General features: G+C 37.4%; 2 protein-coding genes across 3 annotated transcripts in view; one reads left to right on the top strand and one right to left on the bottom strand.

Moving 5' to 3' along the window:
* The window catches only part of LOC140947561 (WD repeat-containing protein 82-like), a 28,314-nt gene extending 22,464 nt beyond the window's left edge, over window positions 1–5,850 (top strand). The window contains exons 7-9 of one of the 2 annotated variants that reach the window (XM_073396699.1): window positions 3,316–3,385; window positions 4,321–4,463; window positions 5,649–5,850. In XM_073396699.1, coding sequence (XP_073252800.1) covers window positions 3,316–3,385; window positions 4,321–4,463; window positions 5,649–5,711 — 276 coding nt within the window. In that variant the 3' untranslated portion in view covers window positions 5,712–5,850. The remainder of the gene's footprint in view (window positions 1–3,315; window positions 3,386–4,320; window positions 4,464–5,648) is intronic. The other variant, XM_073396701.1, reaches the window with a different exon arrangement.
* A 1,128-nt stretch (window positions 5,851–6,978) lies between these two features.
* On the bottom strand, window positions 6,979–12,268 carry LOC140947562 (dnaJ homolog subfamily B member 9-like). Its single transcript, XM_073396702.1, has 3 exons — window positions 11,959–12,268; window positions 8,727–9,119; window positions 6,979–8,018 (listed from the first exon to the last, which is right to left on the bottom strand). The coding sequence occupies exons 1-3, from the start codon at window positions 12,176–12,178 to the stop codon at window positions 7,945–7,947; spliced, it is 687 nt and encodes a 228-aa protein (XP_073252803.1). The 5' UTR covers window positions 12,179–12,268; the 3' UTR covers window positions 6,979–7,944.
* Window positions 12,269–12,412: the final 144 nt, after the last annotated feature.

Below are 12,412 nucleotides of genomic sequence, written 5' to 3'. Positions count from 1 at the left end.
ACCTAGCGATCTAACGATCTAACGATCCAACGATCTAACGATCTAGCGATCTAACGATCTAACGAACCATCGATCTAGCGATCTAACGATCCATCGATCTAGCGATCTAACGATCGAACGATCCATCAATCTAGCGATCTAACGATCTAACGCGCTAGCGATGTAACGATGTAACGATCCATCGATCTAGCAATCTAACGATCTAGTGATCTAACGATCTATCGATCTAGCGATCTAACGATCTAACGCGCTACTGATCTAACGATCCATCGACCTAGCGATCTAACGATCCAACTATCCATCGATCTAGCGATCTGACGATCTAACGATCCATCGATCTAGCGATCTAACGATCTAACAATCCAATGGTCTAACGATCTAGCGATCTTACGATCCGTCGATCTAGCGATCTAACGATCTAACGATCTAACGATCCATCGATCTAGCGATCTAACGATCCAACGATCTAACGATCTAGCGATCTAACGATCTATCGATCTAGCGATCCAACGATCGAACGATCCAACGATCCAGCGATTGAACGATATAGCGATCTAACGATCTAACGATTTATCGATCTAGCGATCTAACGATCTAACGATCCATCGATCTAGAGATCTAACGATCTAAGAATCTTACGATCTAACGATCAATCGATCCATCGATCTAGCGATCTAACGACTTAGCCATCTAACGATCTAACGGTTTATCGATCTAGCGATATAACGATTTAACGATCCATCGATCTAGCGATCTAACGATAGAACGACCCATCAATCTAGCGATCTAGCGATCTAACGCTCTAGCGATGTAACGATCTAACAATCCATTGATCTAGCAATCTAACGGTCTAGCGATCTAACGAGCTATCGATCTAACGATCTAGCGATCTAACGATCTAACGCGCTAGCGATGTAACGATCCATCGACCTAGCGGTCTAACGATTCAACCATCCATCGATCTAGCGATCTAACGATCTAACGATCCATCGATCTAGCGATCTAACGATCTAACAATCCAATGGTCTAACGATCTAGCGATCTAACGATCCATCGATCTAGCGATCTAACGATCTAACGATCTAACGATCTATCGATCTAGCGATCTAACGATCCAACGATCCAACGATCCAACGATCCAGCGATCTAACGATCCAACGATCCAACGATCCAACGATCCAGCGATTTAACGATATAGCGATCTAACGACCTAACGATCTATCGATTTAGCGATCTAACGATCTAACAATCCATCGATCTAGAGATCTAACGATCTAAGAATCTAACGATCTAACGATCAATCGATCCATTGATCTAGCGATCTAACGACTTAGCGATCTAACGATCTAACGGTTTATCGATCTAGCGATCTAACGATTTAACGATCCATCGATCCAGCGATCTAACGAACTAACGATTAGCGATCTAAGGATCTAACGATCCTTCGATCTAGCGATCTAACGATCTAACAATCCAATGGTCTAACGATCTAGCGATCTAACGATCCATCGATCTAGCGATCTAACGATCTAACGATCTACCGATCTATCGATCTAGCGATCTAACGATCCAACGATCTAACGATCTAGCGATCTAGCGATCTAACGATCTATCGATCTAGCGATCCAACGATCTAACGATCCAACGATCCAACGATCCAGCGATTTAACGATATAGCGATCTAACGACCTAACGATCTATCGATCTAGCGATCTAACGATCTAACGATCCATCGATCTAGAGATCTAACGATCTAAGAATCTAAAGATCTAACGATCAATCGATCCATTGATCTAGCGATCTAACGACTTAGCGATCTAACGATCTAACGGTTTATCGATCTAGCGATCTAACGATTTAACGATCCATCGATCCAGCGATCTAACGAACTAACGATTAGCGATCTAAGGATCTAACGATCCTTCGATCTAACGATCTAGCGATCTAACGATCTAACGATGCATCGATCTAGGGATCTAACGATTTAACGATCCATCGATGTAGGGATCTAACGACCTAGCGATCGAAAGATCTAGCGATCTAGCGATATAACGATCTAGCGATCTAACGATCTAACAATCAATGGATCCATCGATCTAAGAACCTACATCTGATTCAGACATTTAAAATTTGGCATCTGAAATTAGGTGTCTGACATCAGACATCTAAAACCAGACGTCTAACAAGAGACACTTGACATCAGACGTCTGATAACAGAACCTGACATCAGACGTCTGATATGAATCACCTGAAATCAGACGTCTGACAACAGATGTCTGAAATCAGACACCTGACATCAGACGTCAGATATCGGACACCTAAAATCAGACGTCTAACAACACACATCTGACAGGCGTCTGATATCAGAGACCTGATATCAGACGTCTGACAACAGACTTCTGAAATCAGACACCTGACATCAGACTTCTGATATCAGACACCTAAGGTCAGACGTCTGACAAACAGACAATTGACCTGCTCCCAACATCATTGGCTTCATAGCTCAGTTGGTAGAGCATCACACCGGTATCGCGAGGTCACAGGTTCAAACTCCATTGAAGTCCTGAATTTTTTTCAAAAAATAATTGCGTTCACTGCCACAATCATTTCTTCATTTTCATTTCATATCCGCAGTTCATATATGATTTATTTCATATATCATTAACACTCATTTCTTTCACGGGAAGATATGAACCCAGAATTGACCTGCTCCCAACGTCAGTGGCTTCATAGCTCAGCTGGTAGAGCATCGCACCGGTATCGCGAGGTCACGGGTTCAATCCCCGTTGGAGTATTTTCAGGCTTCTTCACGCAATTGCATAAATTGCGTTCACTGCGATGATCATTTCTTCATTTTCATAATATTTTTTACGGTGTGTTCCTTTGGGATGATCCTGATGAAGATCAGTGATCAGAGATTGCTTGGGTCATAACAAGTCAAATGAACCAATGAATCCTTCTCCAGGGTAGGATCGTTGGTTCCCTTGATTTGCTACAAACCAAGTGATCTTGGATTACTGATCCTGATACAGATCATCCTAATGGAACGTTATCCTTGTGTTTCTTTAGTGTAGAACTGAAGAAAAGTATACCTGTTAAAAAATGAGGCATGCTATTTTTCTCACCAATTTTCTTTATAACAAATCCTAAGAAAGTAATCTTATGATGAATAAGAATCTTACCTGGTATTCATCTATTAAATGCACGAAAGGTTTTGATGAACAAATATACAAGTTTGAAGAATGAACCCTTAGGAGCTCATATGAATGAGCAGTAGAAACCTCTAATGTGTACAGTCACCTTTCTATATTATAGGGACACTCTGTTTCAAGAACATCTCCAGTAGAAGTGTGTTTCTCTCCTGATGCGCAATATGTCTTATCAGGTACATGTGCTTTGTAGATAATTGGCAGTAACGGTTTTTTTATGATATTTTTAGTCTAGATTATATATTGATAACTAAAAAGATCTAAAAAAGTGAGAAAACATGTAACTGGATCTTAAGCTTGCACTAGATTTTTTTGGGGGCGGGGGGCAGTGAGTCTAGTTTTCATATTTCTTCCACGTAGATGCAAAGAAACCCTACATCCTAGCCTACTGGCCCCGGTTGTTCAAACGCTGGATAGTGCTATCCACCGGATAAAAATCTATCCACTGGATAGCGCAATTGGTTTCCCTAATACTTATCCGCTGGATAGTGATTTATCCGGTGGATAGCGCTATCCAACGTTTGAACAACCGGGGCCTGGGTTCTTTAGTTACCCCTTTAACTCCTAGTAATGGGCAAACAAGTTATGATTTTATGTAAAAAATTCTCAAATACTCCAGTTTTTGTACACAATGTAAAATCCAACAGAATAAAACATAAACGTCACGTCGCCAAGGTAGCAAAATTTCCGGATGACAACAAACCAAACACATCACTTACAAAAATGAGTTTGCACTGTTTCAACTTCGTTAATCTTATTCAATTTCATCTCATTTTTTAAAATGTTTGCGAAAGTTTCTGGGTTTGAATCCGAAAGGACTGTATCTAAGTTAGAAAAAGAAAAAGAAAATTTTTGTGTTGTATACTCCAAAAAGTGGGCTCGTGAAATTAGGAAGTTTCCTGTCGCAGTCTTGCAATGACGGCTAAGAAATGTACAAAAAAGCCTGATGCAGATGCAAAGTTGTTGTTTTGCTAATAATATAATCCTATTGCTTTTTTGCCATTCTTGTTTCCGTCACCGTCGTCGTTGCTTAAGTTCCCCTTTGTTGTGAGCCAGAAATTTTGCTGCCATGGTAACGTGATGTCACACTTCTCCCCTCTGCTATTAACAGGGTCGCAAGATGGGCGTGTTCATGTGTGGGGCTCAGATAGTGGTCAAAAACTCACTGTTTTAGAAGGTAACCACCCGGGCCCTATTCAGTGTGTTGGATTTAACCCTAAGTTCATGATGCTGGCATCTGCTTGCACTAACATGGTAAGTCCACCTTGGAGGAATGTAGGAGAGTATCATTCTTTTTCCTTGGTTTTAGAAGCCTTCCTGCACGTACAAAATACTGTAGTTACTGTTGATATTTCAAGGAGAAATTGATACACGAGTGTTTCATTTACAGTAGACCTTTCTTACAGTCTTGTGATTCAACAAACGTACCACTTCTAAGGCTATCTTTCTAGTGGAGGTGTCTTTCTGGCGTGGTTTTTAGCATTTCCAAAACTGTTCGCATCACTGGCATTTTGTGTATGCTGGTTTGGCTCAGGGATGTAAACAAGTCAACCTATGCAAATGTCAGTGCATGAACAATTTTGTAAAATTTTAAACCACACCAAAAAGAAAGTTGTGCTAATAGAAGATAACTGCGAGCCTGTTGCTGACAAAATACAAAGTTCTGGTTCAAATGAAATTATCAAGCCTTAACCTTTAACCATTGTGTGTGATCACTGAAGGGGAATTCAGGAAAGATCTTTGAGGGCTTATTTTTGTACATGTAATATTATGGGTTGATGTTATGTTAAGGTACAGGCAATGTACAAGTCATGTATAAGGCACTTATTTTTTGTAACCGACTTCAAACTAAAATTTCAAGAGTAGAATAGAATAGTATAGAAAACTTTATTAATGTGTTGGAGCTGTAGAGCTTGGGGACAACCCCATACTAATTTGGGGACACAATTTATAATTTTTATTAAATAATTGAATTACGTATACAATATAAAAATAAAAAATATTTAAACTACCCATAATATATTATACTCTAATGAGAATCTAAAATAACTGAGAGAGAATTGTAAAATTAAATGCCAGCCAGCACCAGCAACAAGGGTTTTCTTTTTCTACTAACATAATTTAGTACAAGAGCAACATTTACGTGTACATTCATTAAAAAAATCCAACAATATCATTCCAGTATCTTGTAACCACACACATTTTAATTCCTACTTGTACATGTAGCTTCAGGAAGACCCAACTGGAATTTAAACCTTCCTTATATTTTGACCCCCTACAGTTGATGATTGCAGTCAACTTTTATAAAACTGGTTTTACTTTTATAAAACTGAAATTAATTTTCACCCTCTTTTTTAACTGTCAGTACTGTTTAAAATTTTATATGAATTGTTTTGCCAACTTTATTTATTATTATTATTTGTACATCTTGTCAAAAAGGCATTCTGGTTACCCAACTTGGAAGAGCTGGATGAGGCAAGTAAAAGATCACTACCAAGCTAACAAGAACCTAGCAAATATCATTGACTGCTACATCAACTGGAAAAAAACGAAGAAGTTGGCATCTTGCAGCTGAAACGTTTCCCTTAACTACATGTATCCTAGGCACACCTATGTCCTAACACCGTTAAAAGGTTTTTTTTCAAGTTTCTTTCAAGGTCAGAAAAAGCAGATAACTTAGAAATATTGAAGGAGTGGGAAAAGCTGCAAGTGGTTTCTGATGAGTCGCTGGATTGTCCTTTGACTCTGAGAGTCACTTAGGGCCTTATTCCACAAACCCCTTCTATTTAAAAATATTTCTTTTTTGAGCTTTAAGAAAGAACCACTGCTGCTTTAGTGTTCTTGTTGGTGAAACAGTGCTCAGACACTTTATATTGCATTGAAAGAAAGAAGGAAAAAATTGTCAGTGTGATTTGTACATATTTCTTGTTATTGTTGTCTTGTTATTTTTTAAAACTATTAAAAATGTTTAATTTTCAAAGAAGAAAAATACTGCTTTTAATGAATGTGACTATAAAACTTCATTTCCAGGGTCTCTTAACTGTGTACGGCTCCTGCAAATGAAGTCGTAACATTACAATTTTTTGGCGTGCAATTCTAAAATGAATTTTAATTCCATTACATGAATCAGACATCCATGAAGAGTTACTCAAAATGTTACAGTCAACTCTCTCACTACCCATTAATTCCCAAAAGTTACCAACAAATTTTCTCCTAACAACCTCAGTACAGTATCAAGACCAAAGGTTATGAGAATTAAAAATGATCACCAAAGGGTTAGCCAATTTTCAAATTCGCAGGCAACAGAAACAATTATTTTTTCTCAATACAAATCCTTGTAATAAATTATTTGAATGCTACGCAAGAGTGTCGATGGTCTTATTTCAAGCTTTAGTCATCATCTATGGGTTAACCCTTTAAGCCCCAATATCCACATACAAATTCTCCAAACTGATCTCTATACATTTTCTTACAGAATAAGTTGAGAGAATTTGATGAAACATCAAAGCATTTTCTCTTAGGGGATCAATTTATTAATTCTCATAACCAAATCTGTTGACAATCAATGGATATGGTTAAGAGAAAATTGATGTTGGTCACAATTGGGACTTACAGGGTTAACAAAATGGGGGAAGTGTCTTAGCCAATCACATACAGTCTATATCACATATCAAGGCAAATCCAAATTAAAAAAGAAAAAAACAGGGTAATAAATGGAAATGCTACATTAACCCACTCTGCTGTAATGCCACAAAAAGACAACAAAAGATAGAAAGAAATATTGTGTTTTATTACATGTACAAATATGTACAAACTAACTTAATATTAGTCTTCAATTTGCAGCTTTTATACAGTGATGTTCAAAGACACTAAATAGTTTTTTAATAATTCATTTATACTCCAATCAACACTCCCTAACCACCTTTTATCACACAGTGCATTTCCTTGGGCAAGTTCAATAATGTACCTTATAGAAAATTGAAGCTCTATGAAATTGAGGTATTGGAAATTAACATAACTTAACATTAATTTCCTGTACCAGCAGAAATGCCACAGGCCTTCTTAGCTGAGTTTTTGCAAACTTGTGTAGTTTTTTGCATCCACATTCAAACCACATAAAGTGCATGGTTCATAAATCCTAAATAAATGCTTATAAAATGCAAGTCAGAATGTGCAATCTTTACCGGTAGTTCAATAATCCATTTCCCAATTTCGGCCAAAAAAAAAATTTGGAATTTTTCAAAGAAATGCATCCTTAGTTGAGATCGATGACATGTTTTTCACCTTACATTGTACAAAAATAAATCTAAGTCTAAAAGTTAGTCACATTTAACTGCCAGCAGTGTCCATTGCATACTATTCCATCTACCTGTTCCTCGTAATGACCCTTCTACACTTTAGATACATGTACATGTAAGATTCTATCAAACTCTTCTCTTCTGCCTGACAAATCACTCTCAGGGGGAAAACAGAATTTGGAAATTCATGGATCTCAGAAATTATGTTTGGATGCACTACTTGCTGTTTCACTGAGTTTTGAACATTTTGACATCATTTCAAAAGTTATAGCCCATTAATTTGTTTAGTATGTTCTTGGTATTAACATAAGGTTTGTCCCAAGAAAAGTTTGACATTTGACACTGCCCTTAGGGAGAACTTGATTGCACCAAACCTGAGAACTACATTGACTAAATGGAAGCTACTGCCCTCTTCACCCCTTATAACTACAAAAAGCCTAAGTACATTCAGTGAATGTTGTGACCATATTTCCCACTTTTCTTGTAACAGTCCGACATGTTCTGCCTCCACCTGCCAAGAAAGAAACAGAGGATGATCAGTGCAAAGTAACCAGCTATAAAACTCAAAAACTAGGGAGCACTTTCAACAGATTCCCTCTCACCCATTGACCATCACTAACTGTCACTGGAGGGGGGGGGAGGAGCAGGTTTCAATATCTCTTACTCTAAATGCCATAGAAAGAATGAGAGTAAGGAGAGGTTTTCTACATGAAGGGGAGTGAAGATACAACATAAAATCATTCATTTTGTGCATACTGTGAATTCCGTATACAACCACCCTAAATGACTACAAAGGAGGCTGAATATTCCTGACACAAATATTGCAGACCCTCCTTCAACGATGAAAAACACTTCGTACATGAAAATCTAGACTTAAAGAACCACCTCTGTTACGTGATGGAATTCAGGTGTCATCTGTGACCCTTCCCCCTGTTAACCCCCTCTCTCCCCCCCCTCAAAGTAATGTTATCAGGCCTGGGTTAAGTATACAGAGTGCACAAAAGTTAACATAGCTTGGGTTGGGAGGGGGAGTAACGTTTAAGTCCATTTTAGTGTCCCAAGACTCTCAACATCACTCACTTCACACTAAACAAATTTATATGGATTGCTGTTCTCAAAACAGAAAAAAAAAGTTTTTTTGGAACAAGGTTATTCCAGAATAATCCAGAATTTTATCATGATAAGGTTGAAATAAGCATACCCTTAGGGGTGCACTTACTTGATTCTCTAAATGCTGTATGTCTGACATTTCTGTGCATTCTTTCTCCATCGTCATTTGTAAATACATCTTCTCTATGACTAGTTGTGTGAAAACTTCCATCACTGAAAAATGAGTCCCCAAATCCACCAAATTTAAATCCTCCGAAAAAGTCATCTTCTTCTTCTTCATCATCGTCATCAAAGAAATCATCGAATCCACCTCCGCCACCACCAAAAGAAAACTTCCACTCTTTTCCATGTCCATTTCCACTTCCAAAGTCAAAATCTTTGAATATGTCATCGAAGCTTCGGAAACCTTGTGAATGGAAATTGAAGCCATTATCGTTCATTCCTTCCGATCCAAACTGATCATATTGCCTTCTCTTTTTTTCATCTGACAGAACTTCATAAGCTGAAAGAGTTGAAGAGTACTTTCATCAGAGTTGAATTAAGTGTTACCAGTTCTTTCTGGAACAAGGTTATGCTCTAAAAAAATTGATTTTCTAGATTTTCTAGTCTCACTGTCACAGGGGCAAAAGTTATGTACCAGGGGCCACCGGCAATGCATTATGCTACAGCACAGCCTTGGGGGTATTTAACCCTGGCTGGTAAACACACCATAAAGATGTACACCGGATGATTCACAACGACAATTTTTAGTGCAAAGCAGTGTTGCAGTGTTGGAACTAATCGAAACAATGTCGCAATGCTTTGTTGAGCTAAAAATTGTCATTGCGAATTGTTTCTTTAACATCACCTTGAAGTTGTTCTATTATGTATTATTATATTACTATTATATATTATATTATATTATCTCTATGTCCATGCACAACATTCTATGGAGCAACCAGTGAAACGTCTTACACACAGCATTACTTTCAGATCACTGACTGCCTAAAATTTTATTATTTTCAATTTTTTATTGTTGTAAATTATATGTTTGAGCTTGTTGTTAAAATCACATGGTAACCAATCACTTGAATGATTTGCTTTCACATTTCACCAGTAAGTTTTGAGCATATTTATTTTATTAAAGATTTTTTTATTAAGACTTTGAATTTTGGCCATTTAATATTATTATTTGTCCATTATTTGTTTTCAAGTGCGTAAAATTCCCCACCAAGGCATTTAATGGACAGCACTTTAAGGGTAGTCCAGTAAAAGGTTTACTGCTAGTTTTGTAAAAGGTTTAGCAAGGATTATTAAATTATGCTTTAAAGAGAGGGATTTTATTATTGTCACTAAAGATATGACCAGCTGTGTTTAATCACCCGCTGAGCCACTCTTTTTCTTCAAATAAAATTCTGCCCCTTCAAATAGACAGACAAAGGTTAATCAGTAGCCTATAACAAAGTCTAAGGCTCTCCTCCTCTTTGCTACACAAACCCCAAATGTTTGATATGTTTTGAGGGCAGAACAACAGCTTCCGAGTCTCTATATAGTAGCCAATTCAACATAATCAACTCAGATGAAAAATTCAATATCTCTCCCTACAAACTGACACATTTACCAAAGTGTCTGCGAAAAATAACTGTAATATCCATTTATTATTGAAGAATTATTTGTCTGAGCAAACACTACACTGTACACTGTACACTCTGGCATAAAAAAAACAGGGGAACTGCTGGGTTGCAACATTTTTCACCAAATTAAAATACTGGTCTATTACTGTTTACTGTCACTACACTGCATTTACAGACACTACTCTGCTCTCTGATGTGTCATAATTATTCATCATTTGAAAGATTACTAGAGTAGCAAATATAAGTGCTTTGAAAACAGCATAAATTATTTTGACGTCCAAAAAATTGTCAAGGGCCAGGGAAATCTTCGAACAAACTGAAAAATTAGGACCAAAATAATGTCCATTTGTGTGTAGTGGAATTTTTCCTTGAATGTGCATAGTTTACATATGAGCACTACACAGTTGCAAATTTTAATTTTGTACACTTTGCCCCAAACCCCTACGCCCCGCGTGACTGTACATTTCTTTAAGTAAGTGCCTCTGAGCTCAGCTCAGTTATGTGTAAGCCAGAAAGTGAATCATGGAGGTAAAATTGATCTAACATTCCCAAGAATTCAGAGTAGGGGCAGAGGGCCAAGGCAGCCTATCAATCAATGTACGTGTGGTCAGTGCAAGTTCATTTTCAGTTTTCCCTTTTTAATTGTCATTGGTTAAAAAATAGTCTTAATTCACACTTGCAGTTTACTTGAGAAGCAGCACTTCTAGACACATGTAAAATTTGTATATCGTAATGTAAAGTGAGCTGTTGCTAGGTACAAGTATGTAAGCTTATTTGTACTTTAATCTTCGGAGAAACTGAGCTCTGAGCTCAGCTCAGTTATGTGTAAGCCAGAAAGTGAATCATGGAGGTAAAATTGATCTAACATTCCCAAGAATTCAGAGTAGGGGCAGAGGGCCAAGGCAGCCTATCAATCAATGTACGTGTGGTCAGTGCAAGTTCATTTTCAGTTTTCCCTTTTTAATTGTCATTGGTTAAAAAATAGTCTTAATTCACACTTGCAGTTTACTTGACAAGCAGCACTTCTAGACACATGCAAAATTTGTATATCGTAATGTAAAGTGAGCTGTTGCTAGGTACAAGTATGTAAGCTTATTTGTACTTTAATCTTCGGAAAAACTGATCACTTCAATGAGTCATCACTTTGCTATTAAAAGCGTTAAATCACATGACTTATTAAATTGAAGCAGAAAACACCTCCAGTTGAACATTCGTGATTCAAGTGTCACAAGCTTGGATTTCAAATCCAAAGTGAAAAGCAAATTATTTCCAAAGATATTGTTATGCAATCCAAGTACACCTTGTAATAAAAACAATTGAAAGCCTGACAACAATTGGACATCTTCTACGCAGAAAATCTATTCAAACCTTTCAGTGAATTACAGGAAACGAGTTTATGTCCAACAAACATAAGCTTAAATATAAAGCAAAAACAATAAATGTGTATGAAAAGGTACTCAATTCTTGAAAATGACAACCAAACTTTAACAGAAGGAACTGGTCCCATGCTGTTTTCTCTAATACACGTATAATTTATGTTGGAACGTTTGAGGTATCGACGTGTATCGAGAATGAGAAGTCTTGGGTTTTACTGAGGAAAAACTAATTCTCAAGATAAAGTAACGGCCTCGTATTATAGAGGAATACATCTTATGTTTGTTTCAAATTATATTTGACAATCCTAAACGAAATTGAAAACACTTCCAATTTCCGAGAGGTGTTACCTACCTTCCGCTATCTCGCGAAATTTGGCCTCTGCATCTTTTTGCTTATTTTTATCAGGATGGTATTTCACGGCAAGCTTTCTGAAAGCTTTCTTGATCTGTCTGTCACTAGCATCTCTTGGTACACCTAAAATCTTGTAATAGTCTTTCGCAAGAGCCAAGTCAAGACTGGCGAGAATGCTGAATGTTGCGGTGACAAGCAACATAAGATTGTCACAATTCATCGTCCTGTTGAATCCGAAATAACTAATACACTAGCTAGCAATCTACAAATCAACAGTTCGTCACTTAAAAGTACGCTGAAACAGGCCTAAATGAGGTTTTTCCAGGCAAAGTTTGTTGATGAAACGTTCCTTGCCGCTTACAGCATACGAAACGTTCTATGATTGGTCAATTACGAAGCATGACGTATCACTTCCCCCGGCTGCTTTCTTACCCAGAACTCTTTGCTGTCGTGT

The sequence above is a fragment of the Porites lutea genome, chromosome 9 (genome assembly GCF_958299795.1).
Source record: "Porites lutea chromosome 9, jaPorLute2.1, whole genome shotgun sequence".
NCBI classification, from domain to species: domain Eukaryota; kingdom Metazoa; phylum Cnidaria; class Anthozoa; order Scleractinia; family Poritidae; genus Porites; species Porites lutea.
The sequence above is the reverse complement of the archived record's forward strand: the minus strand, read 5'-3'. Positions and strand labels throughout refer to the sequence as shown.